At 52.4% G+C, this 16,317-nt stretch overlaps 1 protein-coding gene across 4 annotated transcripts in view; it reads right to left on the bottom strand.

Annotated features, from left to right (window-relative positions):
* Positions 1-16,317, bottom strand: part of SH3PXD2A (SH3 and PX domains 2A) — a 223,065-nt gene that overhangs the window by 96,316 nt on the left and 110,432 nt on the right. For 3 of the 4 annotated variants that reach the window (XM_031461689.2, XM_010987121.3, XM_031461688.2), the window contains exons 4-5: positions 12,482-12,558; positions 4,645-4,736 (exon numbers count right to left, since the gene is read on the bottom strand). In XM_031461689.2, the coding sequence (XP_031317549.2) occupies positions 4,645-4,736; positions 12,482-12,558 (169 nt within the window). Of the gene's footprint in view, positions 1-4,644; positions 4,737-12,481; positions 12,568-16,317 lie in introns of those variants that run through there. The other variant, XM_031461692.2, reaches the window with a different exon arrangement.

Raw genomic sequence — 16,317 nt, forward strand, 5'->3', positions numbered from 1 at the left:
GGTGTCAACAGGACAGGTTCAAGCTCTACTCTCCTGGACTGACAGCAGCGCAGGGAGGGAACCGGTCACCTGGGAGGTGCTGAGAAGTTCTGTGAAGAAAGATGAAGCCAGGAGGGGGACAGCCAGTGCTGGGGGATTTTAAACAGGAAGGTCAGGGATAGCTTCACTGGGCAGCTATTTGAGTAAAGACTACAAGGAGGTGGGGGACCAGGTTGGGGCTCTCTTGGGGAGGGGCCAATGTTTCAGGCAGAGGGAAGAGCCACTGCAAAGTCCCCAAGACAGGAACACAGCTGGAAGGTTCAAGAAGCAGCGAGTAGGTTTGAGTGGCTGGAGTACAGCTGGGTGGGAGGGCCAGGAAGTGCCACCGGGGATGAGGGGAGGGCACGGGGCCTTGACTCTGAGTGACTCAGGAGGCATGGAGGATTTTGAGCAGAGAAGTGACATGAGCTGATGTATATTTTTAAATGATTGCTTCTTCCCTGTGTTGAAAGTGGACCACAGAGGGTGAGGGCAGAAGCAGGGAGACCAGTCAGGCCAGGATCCAGGGGAGAGATGCTAGCTTGGCCCCCTTGGGGTAGCAGCAGGGGAGATGGTAGGACATGGTCAGGGTCTGGGTAGATCCCAAAGGCAGCACCCACAGGATGTGCTGATGAACTGGATGGAGGGGTGTGAAGGAAAGCAGTAAATCTAGAAGAACACCAAGGTTTGGGGGGCAGGTTATAGCTCAGTGGTAGAGTGCATGCTTAGCATGCACGAGGTCCTGGGTTCAGTCCCCAGTACCTCTCTTTGAAAATAAATAAACAAACAAACAAACAAATAAATAAATAAATAAACCAAATTATCCCCTTCCCCAAAAATAATTTGGAAAAGAATGCCAAGGTTTGGGGCCTGAGCCAGGGGCCCCAGAAGAGCTCAGCACTGCACATACAGCAGAGTAACGTTTGGCCAATAGTCAGGGGAGGTAAGGGCAGGGCCCCTGGGGTGAAACCTCCATGGCTTCCTGTGCCAGACTCACCAGTGCCAGACTCACCAAAGATGCTTATAAAGTATATCCTTTCTGTGCAAGGCCCGTGGTCCAGAGCAACCACTAGCAGCCCAGGGATGGGCCCTGCTCTCCACCCACAGAAGCCAACGAGTGGCCTGGGATCAAAGCTGAGGAGCTGGGGCCTGATGCCCACCTCCCCCACTAAGGTGGGGCTGCTGCAGGCCTTGTCTTCCCTGCAAGATGGAAAGGGCCACAGTCCCCCGACCCCAGCCCCCCGTGAGCACTCAGAGGTCCTGCAGCAGCACACTTGAAAGGGGCCGGGGTTATCTGCAAAATTCCAATTAAATCCACAGGCTTTGATAATTTGATAAGCCACTCCACCGTCGCCCCAGAGTCAAAATACGCTGTTACTCGATCCTGTGTTTATGTTTCAGGACGGAGAGGGGAAGTGTACGACAGCCTGGGAGGGAGGGCGTGCAGGCAGTGGGCAGATAGATGGTCAGCCTGTCAGCCCAGGGTCACCCCTGGGTCTGGGCTCTAAGGCGAGCACACTCTGCATGGAACACGGGTCTCTCCTGGCAGATCCTGGAGGCTGAGAGGGGCCAGGGCCTGGGGACAGGGAGAAGCCCTTCAGAACTGGGTGGCCGCAGCTGACCCCACTTCCTGAGCCTCAGGCCTGTCTTGTGCTGGAGGGGTTCCTGTTCTGAGGCCATCTCTTGCCAGACGAGCTGTGAACTGGTCCAGGTGGCCAGTACTACCTCAAGAAAGAGGCAGAGAACCCTCATTGCCATGGTAACTTAGAGGCCAAATGCTTTACGACTCCTCCCTGCAAAAGCCAGGCTGTGATCTGCAGGGGTGGAGCATGCACCCTGAGCCACGTCCCGTTCCGCTCCACAACCTTCTGCCGTCAACACTGCTGTATGGGCGGACAGCAACAGCTGGGTTATCTCACTACACGTGTTGTCTCCATAAGCCCCCTGGACCACTCCAGGAGTCTTGCACACCCCCATTTCAGGGATGGGAACACAGAAAGGCAGAGATCAGAGATCTCTGAAAGGCAAAAGGTCAGAGATCACGGAGCCTTGGGTGGTGGGCCTGGACCCCAGAGTCTGCCCCGCAAGGCCACACCCGCGGCCTCACCAACATACAACCGTCTCCGCAAGCCTGGTTTCCACCAGCCCTTGAGGGCCTTCCAGGGACGGGCAAAGGCCGACTTGCTACCATTAGTGCACAAGTCGACAGGTGAAAGAGGACCAACTCATTTATCTGGCTGCAGAGACTGGGTTCAGAGGCAAGGCTTACAGGTGGGGTCAGGTGATTCTGTGATGCCTCCCCGGCCACTTCCCCCTCCAGCAACAATCCCTCTCCCCTCCTCTGGGCGCATGATCACGTGTGACTCCAATGACAGCCCGCCTGGGGAGGGGCATCTCCTCTCTCCCCCTGGAAGGAATAGGGTCTGAGCTCACAAGTGGCAGGGCCAGGTGGACCTGGGGACACTGCTGCCAGGCTCAAGAGCCTTCCTCTGCCCTGGGAGAGTGACGAAGGCTGGGGCAGGAACACAGAAGGGAGGACAGAGAGGTCACACTGAGAGGTGTCAGGACCACAGTTGTGGTCCCCCCGATACCTCCCCAAACCTGGTGCAAGGAGTGGAAAGAGTACAGGCCTCTGGAACCAGAAAAATCTGGGTTCAAGTCCTGGCTGCAGCTGTTAGCCTCTGTTTCCTTTTCTGGAGCTTAAGAATAAGAAAATGTAACTCCTGGTGCAAACCTCTCTCACAAGCCTGACACACAGTAGGTACAGTGAGAGTGATGCTTCTCCCACTGGTGAGAACAGACATTTATGTCTCAATTTGTTGTTGTTGTTGTCGTTAATGGAAGTACTGGGGACTGAACCCAAGACCTCATGCATGCTAGGCATACACTCTACCACTGAGATATACCCACCCCTCCTTCAATTTGTTGTTCACAAAGCTCTTTCCCAGCCCGCATGTTACCTAAATTTCACAACTAATCCTTGGAGGTAGCAAGATCAGGGATGAATCACTGTTCCCTTTTTACAGATGAGAAAAGAAAGGCTTGGGGAAGGTATGTGAGTGGTCTGCCTTGAAGCGGTGTGCCCAGTCAGCAGCAGAGTCAGAGTGTGAGCTCAACACTACATCCTCTTCCCTGTGGCTTTCCACTACTCCACACTGTGAACCAAGTCACTGATGAGTTTCTGACTGTTTACAGCGTTTGCTTGTTTCTTAAGCCTGTGGCAGCCAGTAAAGGAGATGGCCTTTGTTGTGCCAGGTGAGTCTCTGAGCTGGGTAATGCCTTCCTCTCTCAAAGGGTACAGGCCATTTTAGGCTGTTAGTCTTACAGCACGGATGAAAAGAGAAGAGCTACTTTAGCCGGGACTGCCATGTATGGATGGGCAGGTTGCTCACTCTACAACCTCTATGGCAGTGTTCACAGAAAGAGCAATGTGAATGGCGCCCCTGCAGCTGTGCAACACACACCCTTGTCTGTAGGCTTTCTCTCCCCATTACTTGATGGCCCCCTGCCTCTCCCCACCTGTCCCAGACAATTCCTCTGTACTATTATTTCCCTTCCCTCCATAGCACCCATCCCATCTGCCTCTCTCCTGCCCACCCTGGTACTTTTAAGATTTCAGGAGAACAGAGATATGGAGGGAGGTGATCGATTAGCATCCCCTTCAGTCCTCTCCCCAATGCTTTTCCCAACTGAACCCTGTTCCCTGTCTGCCGCCTTCTGGTCATCAGCTCCTTGGTGGAAACCGGATTTTTCCCTCCATTGAGAAGCTACTCTGGGGAGTGAATGTGAGGGTAGTGTTCTGAGCAAGAGAAGGTGGCCATCAGGATGGAGTTCGGTCGTGTGTGTGAAAAACTGGCACGGCTGGGTGGGTCTTCTTGACCACCAGGCCCAGAGTGTCCTGCTTCCAGAGAAAAAAGAAGACCTGCTTGGGCCTCATTTCTCCCCAACATGAGACATCAGCCAGCTCTGGGCCACTAGGAATCAAAGACTTGCGTTCAAGTCTCATGCCTGTCACATACCCAACCAGCTGCATGACTTGGGAAAACGCACCTGACCTCATGGGCCTCAGTTTCCTCCTCTGTAAACAGGGCTACTAACATCTATCATAAAATGCTACAAGTAAAAGCCATCTGGTAAGTGCTCCGTGCACACTCACTGCTGTCTTTGATGATGATTTGCAGCAGCCCAGGACTGCTGGGTTAGTCAGCGGGTGAGGGTCACGTGGGCAGCACGTGCCCTCCCGGGCCCACATTCCAGTGGGGCACTTGGGAGCATCAACAGTTATGAGCAATGACTGCTAACCCTGGGCATCTGAACGGCATGACCATTATATTTTCTGTTATCTCATCTGCTCCTTACAATAACCTGTGAGCTAGAAATAGTTTACAGGAACACCTGTTCCCCAGAGTGAGGACGCCCTCACCTGGCAGCCCTGGGGGTCAAGGGGAATGAGGAGCAAGCCCTGGCAGCAGGAGTCTGGGGCACCCTGGTCCCCGTCCCCTGGTCCATCTTTGCTCAGCCTTGTTGGCCCTGCCAGCTCTCCCTCTGCTTGTGTCCCCACATCCCGAGCCTCTCTGGCTGGCCTCCTCACCCAAGCACATGGGAGAGGCCTGAGATACCACTCACTCTTTTGGGGGGTTGACATCCTCTGGCCGGGCCTCAAAGAACCGGAAGACTTCATCACACTGTGAAATGTGGGGAGGCAGCCGGACAAGTGCCTGTGGAAAGACAGGAAGAAAGGGCATTAGGCCTGATGAAACTGGGCACAGGAAAAGCAAAAGCAGGGTCAAACAGTGATGGGGAGGCTCAAGGGCAGTGCCAGGGAGGACACAGTCAACTGGCCACCACCCCCTCACCCAGACAACTAGTCAGCAGATTAACTCATCAGCTAACTTGTGAAATAACTCTCCATCCAGCCATTCATCCCTCCTTCCCTCCCTCCTCCTTCATATCGCCCAAGAGGAGAGAGAGGGTCAGGGAGGCCACGTGGCCTGCCCACAGGTGGGAAGGACCTTTCTAGAAGGTAAACTTCATTTGGGCAGGGACTTTAGTCTGTTCTGTTGGCTGCTGTGTCCCCAGATCCTGGAAGAGCACCTGGCATTCAGTAGGTATTTGTTCAAATGAATGAACGAATAAGGGTTTGGTGTGCAGGGGCCCACTGTCCAGCAGGAGTGGGACATGATAATGGGGCAAAAAAAAGCACATGTGGTCTTAGGCTGCATGGACAGAAGTACAGTGTTGAGGAAGAGAGACGTGATTGTTTACTTCTGCTCTGAGCTGGTCGGGTAACAATTCCAGTGTGGCATCGAGCCCGATGGCCCCTTCTGGTGCCAAACCCACACCCAGGCAAGATGGGACAAGACCTGACCGTAGCAGGTAAGACAACACTGTGCAACTCCCATGTTCTTTCCAGAGCCCATGGCTTTCCAACGTTCTCCAACAGATCACATCCCCATAAACAGGCGGGAAATAGAAAAGAAAGGAAATTAACATTTAATGAGCAACTACCATGTGTCAGGCACTGTCCTAGACCCCTGGACTCTCCAATCATCCAACAAACATGAGGGCTTTTCAGTGCCCTGGTGGTATAGGAGGAGCCAGACATAGCCCCTACCCTCACCAGTGCACAGCAGGTGATGCATCGTCCTGGAGGTACACATCATTGCTTCCATTTGCGATGGGGACACTGAGGCTGTTGGGGAGTGAAGTCACAACTTCCAATAAGTGACAGAATGAAGTCTTGTGTTCAGATGTCAGATGGGAGGAACGCACTCCCAAAGTGTTCATGTTTTCATCTAACACACGTGGTGTGTGCTGTTTTCTCTCCCAGGAAGGGCAGAAGGAAGCAAAAACTGAGGAAGAAGAGAGAGAGAGGCAGAGAGAGGGAGAGAGAGAGAGAGACAGAGAAAGAGACAAAGACAGAAAGAGACATAGATAGAGAGAGACAGAGACACAGAGAGATGGAGAGGGAAGAAGAGACAGAGACATAGAGAGAGAGAGAAGCGGAACTCAGGCATGTGCAGAGAGCAAGGGCTCCTGGTGGGAGGAGGAGGGTTTCCGGAGGGAGCACTAAAGGGCCAGGACGGGCAGGAGGCAGGAGGGAACCATTACCAGGGACCCAGGCTGTGTGCAGAGCTGCTGCCAGGGTGACCTCCCCGACAGGCAGAGGGAGGGGAGGCAGGGCAGGAGCCCTCCCAGCTCAGCGCGCGGCCACCCACCCCAGGCGCAGCCCGGCCGCCGGCTCACCCCGCAGCAGCGCTGAACACAGGGGCTCTTCATGCCGACAGAGACCAGCATTCCGGGGGCAGGGGACGCGTGGGCTGGAAGGGCCTCAGACAAAGAGGCCTTTTGGTGAAACCACTGCGGCACCTTTATTTAACAGGGAGCCCCGAGGGGAGCCGCATTGAGGGCTTGTCCTGATTTCAGGCTGACAAGAGGCTCTCGGCTCAGAGCAGCTTCCATTAGAGCTGCTGCCAAGCCCAGCTCCGGCCAAAATTATTTGGCAGAAGAGCTGGGTGCTGAGAGGTCAGTCCCTGAGGCCTGGGCTGGTGATGACAGCCAGAGCAGGGAACCCCCAAACTTAGCTGTTCTGGGAGGAGCAGGTAGGGGCCAATACCTGGGCACCTTCAGGGGCACCACCTCCCACTCATATCTAAAATTCTGCCATGGGACATTCAGGATGTATGCCATGGGGTGGCTAAGTCTGGGCTTCAGGGGTAGGGAGATGTGAGTTTGAGTCCTAGCTCTACGGGTCACAGGCTATGTGATACTGAATGCATTGCTTGCCCTCTCTGAGCTCAGTACAACGGATTTCATGTGACACCTCCCTATTAGGAGGTTAAATGAGATCATGAGTATGAGGAGCCTAGCACAGTGCCTGGTACTGAGGAAACAGTAAAATTTAGTTACACTGTTGTCTTCATTGTCATTACCCTTTAGGTGACAACAGAGAGGCACACTAGAAAGAACAGGAGTCAGGAGCTCTCAATTCTAGGTCCAGTTCTCCTGTCATATACTTGCTACGTGACCTTGGGCAGCTCACCTCACCTTTCTGGTTGTCGTTTCTTCTAGGATAAAATAGACTAGCTTTGGAATCTCAAACTGTATCTCATGGAACACCTTTTTGAGGAGGTAAAGTGAGTTCTATGGGCACATGTGAAAGGTGCCTTGTAGATCCCCGTTTTGGTCTTGGCGAGCACCATGTTCATTAGCACAGCAAAGGCTCTGAGAAGTCTTGCAGGAAAGAAACCTATAGAGCTGTGTTCAGGCCAGTATTTATTAATTATAATGACATCCTGGGAGATGGACTCATTGAATCATCACATTAACTCTAAAACATATGTCTAACTATGATTCCAATTTTACAGAAGAAGAAACTAAAGCACAGAGAGGTTAAATCATTTCTCAAGGTCACACAACTAGTAAATAGCAAGAGTTTGAATTAGGTCGTCTGAGCCCAGAGCCTATGCTCTGTCTGATCTGCTGCTCTGTACTGCCTGCTGCGTTACCCACAGGTCTCTGTGGAACTGGTTTTCCAAATAATTCCTACTGACAGCCCATGGAACACAGCTGGGCAAATCCAGGCTAGAGACATTCGAAGTTTCTTCTAGCTATAACAGTCGATGGCTTTAGGACTGTAAACAGCACCATTATCAGTGTCTAATCTATCACAAAGCCCTGTCTTTGCAAGCACAGCAGTGGCATGGAAGGGGGCCCCAGGTAGACTGTACTCAGACCCTCTGCTTTGAAATGATCTCCCTCCATGAAGCCCACGGTTCTGGGTGACATCTGTCCCAGGACAAAAAGCAAAGTTCTGCGTTTGGCAAAACAACTGTGGGTGCCCTGCTCTTTCCATAGGATCAAACGTTTTCCCATTTTTAGTTGTATCATTTGTGTTTCTAATCAATGGAAACCGTATAGGTAAAAGCCCAGCGATTCTCCGGTGGGGTGGGGTGCAGGGGGGCTGCAGTCCTGCCCATTTGGCCCCCACCCCCACCCCTGGGGCTGCTTCTAACCTGCCTGAACTGTCCCTCCTAGATTAGCATCTACGAAGCTGGGGGCTCACCCAACTTCTGCAGAGCAGAGTATTTCAAACACATGAGTTCTCTTTTTGAAGGATCTGAGCAGCAACTTCTTTTGAAATGGAAATAGTGCCTAACTGGCAATTGCAGTTTAAGCCATTTCACAAGGGGTCCTGGTAATTGGGCCCTCAGGGACATGCCACCCTCCTCGGAGGTTTCCTCTCCTTGTGTGTGATCTTTGCATCTTGTCTTCAGATACTGGCTGGACTCCCACGTGGGGCCAGGCTTCCAGCTTGTTAGTGAAGACACAAAGATAACAGATGGGGACTTCAAGGGGCGCTTGGTCTGGAGAAGACGGACACACAGAAATTATCCTTCTTCAATGTGCAGCGTGGAAGCACGCATGGAGTTTTCTGGGGAGCGGAACAGCAGGGGTGGGCAGCTTCTCCTGGGCAGCTGGGAGGCTTCTGGGAGGGGTGCTGGGGGAGCTGAAGGCACCCCCAGGAAAGGGACTAGCACAGGCCAATGGCAGGAGCCTAAGGGAGTCTGGCCAGCTGGGAACGGCTGCACTTCTGAGGACTGGACTGCAGGGTGTGGAGGAGAGGTGGGAACTGAGGCTGAAGCAGTACTTGGAACTACCCGACAGAGGGTCCGGCTGAGCCACTCAGAGCCTCTTGTGAGCAATGGGGCTCCTCTGAAGGCCTTTAAGGAGAAAATCGACACAGTCAACTTTATCCCAGGCTGGGAATGCTTCTTCATAGGTCTGTCTGGACTGGAGGTGATGAAGAGATTCTGCCACCTGGGTTCCCACCGAGTACCAGACCACTCAGGAGGCCTGGGTGCATCAGTCTGGGTACATGTGGCTCTCTGCCTCAGTCTCCCCCTTCAGCAGCACTCCTGGCCCAGGCCTGCCTTAGAATGAGTGGCACAAGAACAGTTACTCTCTCTGTATCTAGGACTAAGCATGCCAGGAAGGAGGCTGTTCCTGTTGCAACATGAACCTTTCTCTTTACTAAGGTGAGAGACAAGGGCCATGGTGGAAAACTCCTATGGTGGGAGGGAGAATACCTGGGGCTAAGAACTCCCACCAAATAATAGCCTCAGTTTTCAAATCTGGGAAGTGGGGCTAAAAGTGAGTAAGACTGGGAGATGCAGAGGGTTGGGAGGGGAGATCCTTACCCCTCCAGGGCTGACCCCTTTACTGGGCTTGGAGTCCCTCTCCCAGCCTAACTACAGCCAGCCCCTCATCCTTCCACAAAGCAAGTCTTTGATCCTGAAAGCAAGTCTGTCGTGGGCAGCAGATAACAGAAGCAAGCTTGGCTTTTTGGGTAGCAAAAAAATCCTAGTCGCACCCACCGGGAAATGGAGACTTGTATAAATGTCATTGCAGAGGGTGAGCTGATCATTCTCAAACACTCTCTCTCACTGACCCCCAACCCTGCAATATTTATTTTATCCCCAAGACGAACACTGCAAACATGTATTTCACATGCAGGAATGGGATGGATGGAGTCATGTATGGGGTAGATTGTTCGTCTGAGCCCCTAAAGTGTAGCTCACACTTATTAGTGAGATGAAAGTCTTCAAATTGTTGAGGCCACAGAACCATTAAATACTAACCACATAACCATGTTGCCCATTAAATTAATTTATGGAGTTACAGAAATGCCTTTGGAACCCCTCTTGATAGACACGGGCCCTCAAGGGCCACATAAAACAATCACCCGGCTGGTGCTTGGTAAATTTTCCGTGACGCTCATCCAATCTGCTCCATATATGTTTAAAATTAACACTGAGATCTGGGCTGTGAAACTGCCATTAGGCAGAGGGACTGGCTGGCCAGCGAGGACAGGGAGCCCGAAGTCTGGGGAGGTCTGCTGCATGGTCAGACTTTCCACGTCAGAGTCCTGGCAGAGGACCTGGCTACTCTGTACAAAGCCAGCTTCACAGTTTTGGGTGCATTTGAATTCCCAGCAAATCCCAGATTCAGAGCCCACACTGTCCAGCAGATCCAAGGAAGATTCCAGCCAGCCAAGCAGAGCTGCACTGGCAGGGTACTGGAAATAAAACCCTAGAGGTTCTAAGTGGTGTGTCCAAGGACAGGTAGAGACAAGGGAGGGCTGGCCATGGGCAGGCTGTAGATGGCCCTGACCGTGAAGTTGGCTGTTGGGGGCATTGATGCTGAGTGAAAGGCTGGATCTTAAGTTGCACAGACTGGACTTTTGGGTGGCAGAGCTGAGAAGTGCAACGCTGGGGGGCAGTGACTATGGGCTGCAGCTGGACTTATCCCTAATGACCATTCCAAGGTCATTCCAAGGTCTCAGACAATCAGATCACAGATCCCAGTTTCCTAATTCAGCAGAATGAAAGGTCACTTCTGCACCGCCCCTTCCCCTCTGCCATTCACAGAGTAAATTACGGCCTGCAAGCTGACTGGCTGCTTGGTGAACCCATGACAGTGCTCCTTGTTGCCTGGCTCTGAGTAGTTCTCATCTGTGCTAATCAGGTTAGGAGGCCCCTCCTCTTATCGATCCCTTGCACTTAAATGGCTCCCCAGACACAAGCAGCACTCATGCAGCCCCAGAGGCTGCCCAGAATCCCATCCCAATTCAGGAGTCCTGTTCAAAGCCTGAGCTCAGGAGATAAGATGTTATCGGGTTTCTGCTCCCAATGACCCAGGAGACGGCATTTCCACAGAGCCCAAGCCCGACTGCAGATGCCTCGGGCTCCCCCAGCTCAGGGAGGCTGAGGCTGACATGAGCCACAGACCCCAGCTGAAAGAGGCCTCCTCCTGCCCTTTGCCCCTCCTCCATTAGCTGTGCCCATTTGTTTAACTGCTTGGGAACGGAAGAGAGAAATAAAATCTCAGACTACAGCCATCAATTTAACTGGAAATGGCAAATGCCCTTTAAAGAGAAAAATGAATATTGATCTGAAGAAGAGAAATTTCTAGCTTAAAGAAATTCATCACAGGGGCATCCTTCTAAGTTAAGGCAAAAAATGTGACCAAGTATATAACCTGTACACAGTTACAAAATTCAAACATGGGTTAATGGAGAGTATATGGGAGCACTTGTCTCCCCAAAGTCTTGGGAACACCGGTTAGTGAATTATCAAATTTGTTCTTGTTACAATATTTTTTTGACAAGCATAATGATTCCAAATTATAAAATATTTGTGAGGGACCTTCTGGTAGCATTTCCAAGTTGGGACAGAATATTTCAGAAGTTACAACACTGTATATATATATATATATACTCTTCTGCTCAACCCTTCCTGAACCCCGTGAGATAGTTATTTTTACCTCCATTTTACAAATCGGGAAACTGGAGGTCAGAGAGGTAAAGCAAACTTGCCAAGGTCACACAGCTAGTAGGTGGGGCACTGGGATTTGACCCCAGCTCTTCTCACTCTAAACCAGCACTTGCAACAAAATATTATTCCCCATTTGCTTCTCCCCAAGATTCTTGAGTCAGACTCCACGGTAGATTTCATTTAACTGAAAAATTCCATCTCCATTAAAGCCAGTGGTGCCCAGTGGTAACATTAAATTGTTTATGCTTTGTAATAATAATAACAAAAAACTCATGTCCACTGAATGAGTCCTCTGTGCCGGACACTATGTGCTGCTGCCTCATGCATGTCAGTTCATTACACCCTCTGCAAAGGCACTGCTCTCCTGCCTCTTATACAGATGTGGAAACTGAGGCGCTGGGAAGTTCAGTAACTTGCCCAAGTTCATGAAGCCAGTCAGGGGTTTTGGCCATCAAGCCACATGGTCTGGCCATCTGGAGGCCATGTGCCAAGGCCACTGAAGTGGGAGCCTCTTCTCACTGCAGGGATCCTGGGCTCTAGACAAGGTACAAAGACAAACGGGCTCTCCTTCATGGCCCTTTTGTCACTGTCCGCCTGCTCCTTGGCATGGCTGTTCCAAAGCATGTGCTGTGTGTGTGTTTGGGGGGCGTGTGTGAGCATTTCCATTTATAACAACGTGCACAGGAATGTCTGTAGCTAACAAGACTTGGCATTTTGGATGCTACTGGACTCGGGACCGATTTCAAAAATGTTCCAAAGGGAATTCAAAGAAAGTTTTCCTGTATCCAGCAAAATGCCACACACAGAATCCCTGAATTGAGACGCCCCTGAACTGAGCTCCCAAGCCAGTGGAAGTGATTTCATAGACTGTTTTGTAAACACAGATGTGTCCTGAAAGGAGAAGAGGTTCAGCTGTGAGCCCAAGGCCCTCATGCCCCAGAGGTGGCCTAGTCATGGGGTGACCTCCCCAAGGGACACCCATACCCACCTCTCTGGCCAGGAAACGCCAGGCCTCAGGATGCATCTGCTAAACCACAGCTGAGGGTTTGTACAGACCACCTTCTTTCACAGATGGACAGACTCTCCGGCAGATGGACTGCCCCTCCCCACTCCAGACACACTCTTACCCGGCAATACTCATCAATGGGCTTCAGCCTCTTCACAGCTACGTCCCGGATGTGGCTTCTCCGGAAAAGGATTTTGCCTGGAAGAGAGACGCTCATGAACTGGGTGATGCTGCCATAGGGACCTGAGACCCTAGCCTTTCATTCCCCTCTCCCTCAGCATCTCAGCATTGTAGCTGGCTACCAAGTGCCATCACCTCTGCCAGTTGCCAAGGAAACAAGAGAGGAGTGGTCACCTCTCCCAGGGGGCAGGAGGTGCTGAAGGCTCTCGGGCAGATGAGGAGCCCGGGAGGCTGCCATCTTGGCCAAATCACCTTGTCTGGGTCTAATGGCAGGACCAGTGCCCCAACATGGGTGCGGCTCTCAAGTGACCTCCCAAATAAATACAAAGGATGGCCCAACCCACACGCTGTGTTTTGCTTTCAGGCCCATCCCTCCTTGAGAAATCGGCATTTGTTCCTGCCAGCCAGACAGGAATTCCTATTCTTAGTTTAGGTGGGTGGCTATTTCCACGGCAGGCACAGACTAATACAAGGGAGTCTGGCTGCCCCAGCCTGACTGTTCTCCAGCCTCTCTGTACACACAGCCTCCAGCCGTGTGGACCCCTGCATCTGGGCAGGTGTACCCACCTCTATAGGTCTGGGCAAGGCCCCTAAACCTTCCCAGAAGGCTCTTCTGAATTAGCCAAATTCAACTATAACAAAGAGATCAACATGTAGTCCTTTTACAGTGGGTTAAATTTAGAACGTGAACTCCCTGGTCTGACGTTCAAGGCCTAACACAGCTTCTGCACCCAGTAGCTGTCAGTGTCTAGACCAGCACCCCCCTTTTAGAAGGCCTTCCCTGATGGCTGAGCTGGGAGTACTCGCCTGCTCTCCACATCTGCACATTTTGTCCATTCCTAAGACGCTCACCATATTCTGCTGTGTGTTACAGGTACAAGTATCTGTGAGCCCCCTTCCACAGGGGCCTGGCTCATCTTAGGGCCCCCAGAGCCCACCAGCACGTGATGAGGTGCTCCCCTCATCGCTATAACAGGCATCTATTGTCCACGTCCACCCAGTTCCCCTCTGGAGAGAACCCCTCCATTCCTAGTCCTTGTGGTTCCACTGGCGCTGACCACACCCCTGGCAGCAATGGTAGGCATGTGACCCAGCCTAGCCAACCAGAGCCACAGTGACCAGCTCAGAGATGGGCAGGGGGCCCAGTCTGGGCCAATGAGGGTCAGCCCCGAGACTTCTGCTGGCACTGTCTTCCTGCCACAGGTTCTCCCACAATTGCTAAGCTGGAGGATGAAAGCCTGGTGCGTCTAGAGGCCACCTTTATTACTGCTTGAGAAGGAAACCGACCAAGACGAAGGATCTGAGGGCAGGTGCTCAATAAATGTTTCCTGAATGACTGAAAAGCAGGGCCGAGAGATGGTGATGGGGAGATTCCTTTGACATCATTTGAGCAGCTGGATATAGCTGTTCCTGAACCCAGAACCCACCTGGAACTTTCCAATTGTATAAAATAATCCAATTAAAAAAATTTAAATTAGTGGGAGATGGATTTTCATCACTTGCATTAATGGAATCCAAATGAGATGATTCCCATTGCAAGTGGACAAATAGGTAGATTGCATGTAAATCCACTTAAGCTTCTTCTATCCAGGTCCAAGTGAAGTACTAAGCATTGCCTTGGTTTAGGCTTTTTCCCCAGAAGTAAATCCAGAGACAAGGAGGTGAGTGCAAGTCAATTATTTGGGAAGTTTCCCTGGAATTACCAGTAGGAGAGGGGGGCATTAAGGCAGGGCAGGAGGAAAGTACCATCCAGCCCCCCCATCACTGTGGGGGAGCAGCAGCTCAGTTCTGTTGGGGAACTCCGGGGGATGGTGCAGAACGGACCTCAGAGGCATCCCGACCTGAGGCAGGGCAAGGAGGCTGGGGTATCTATCACCAGCTCCCTGCTTGTCCTTGAGCTTCTGAGAGCACCACTTCTCTGGCACTTCTGGACAGGCGTGCTCCTGCAGCTAGGACAAGAACCCCAGCAGCTGCTGGCAGGTGGAGGCGAATGGGAAGGGGACCTGGGGGGGCCCAGAAGCAGCTGCTACAGGTGTCTCTGACTTCCCTGTCACCACAGGTGATGGTCACCAGCCCTGCTCCAGCCAGACCATGGAACATCTACCTCATCAAGTCATCAAATCGTGTGTGACTGTTACCCATTCGCGTGTTTCTTCCCTCCACATTCGGTGTGAACCAGCGGCCCCCTTCCGCAGCTGCTTCCCCCGCTTGGAGCCACACGCCGCACTCAGTACAAGACTTTGCATACAGCAGCCGCCCCAGAGGCACTTGCTGTTCCATGCACTTTCCTCCCCCACAGATGCTCCCTCAAGCTCTGCTTCCTGCCTTTCTCACGGAAGCCCAGAAGAGGGGCCGTGTCCCCAACAGAGGGATGATGCTGTACAAACTGGACAGTGTCATCAAGATAAATGGGCCCCTCGGCGTGTTCCTTTTGAAAGGAGATAAAAATGTGATTCATCAAGACATGGGAGATGGCCGCCTTTCCTTGGGGAAAGATGCACAGATTTGGTATTCCTGGCCTCTTCGCCTCCTACCCTTTTTTGGTTGCCTGTCACTTTATTGCCTGCATGCCACAGGGGAACATGTGTGCAGCCAAGGGGGTGGGATGTGAAATAAACACGTGGCCGGGGGAGACTGCTCCCAGATGGATGAAACGACAGACGGCTCTGGGGTGGGTTTTGGGCCTTCTACCTGAGCCGGTTAGCTGTCAGGCGCTGGAGGTGGCCCACGCCTGGTGATGCCAGAGACGGAGCGGTATCTTGCAGGACCCTGGAGGACTTGCTAAGAAGGAGAGACCACATGAGGGACTGGGGCCCCAGATCTGGCTCTGCCCTGTGCTTCTTTCAAAGGGAGAAAATGCGACTTAGCCTCCAAAAAATAGCTCTCCTGCCCTTTCTCATCCTATCTGAGGACAAAAAAAGAAAGGAGAGAGATGCAGAGACAAACTAGGTCCCCCTCCCAGGCCCCCATCACAAGGCTGGCCAAACCTCTGGCTGGGCTGGGTATCTGTGAGATATTCAGATACAGATACAGACATAGGTACAGATGTAAGATCGGACAGGACCTGATTCAGTAGCAGAGACAGATCTAGCAAAACACAAATAGTTAAGGAACAGTTAAGGCCTCCAGGGGTACAGAAGGTTCGGAGAAGGGAGAGCTGGGGTGGGGGAGATGGGGAGAGAGGTGAGCGGGCTCCTTACCCACACTGGCACGGGACCCCCCACAGCGACCCTCAAGCCCACCCTCTGCAAGTGAGACCGCCATGCCTCCGGGCCAGACACCTCCCATGCCCTCCACAAGGCTCTGGGTCTGTTGTCAGGTGCAAAGGTGGAGGAGAATTTCTGTACAAGCCATTTCCCAGTTAATTTTTTGGAATCCCAACAGGGCTTCTCTCCTTGCCGCTGAAATCCTGACAGGAGCAATGTCTTCCTTCCTTGGGGCCCTGGCACAGGCAGCAGGGGCGGGGGAGGCGGGGCAGAGGGAGGGAAGATCTGGAAGGGATTCCACGGTCTGGACTTCTCTGTTAGGAATCCAAACCGCACTCTGAAAGCCAAACTGGTGACCATATTAAAAGGGAGAGAGAGAGGAAAAGGAGGAGGAGGAACATCCCCATTAAGGAAGCGGGGACCACAGGGCATTAAAGACCTCTTGTAAATGTAATTCAGCCCGCTTACGGCGAGGCCAGGCGAGGCTCCTGCCAGCGCCTTCAAAGCCGTGCCGACGCCGCCCCAGAAATATGATAAGTATCATAAGAAAGATTACACGCGGGGCATGAGA

The sequence above is a fragment of the Camelus dromedarius genome, chromosome 8, assembly GCF_036321535.1.
Source record: "Camelus dromedarius isolate mCamDro1 chromosome 8, mCamDro1.pat, whole genome shotgun sequence".
NCBI lineage: Eukaryota > Metazoa > Chordata > Mammalia > Artiodactyla > Camelidae > Camelus > Camelus dromedarius.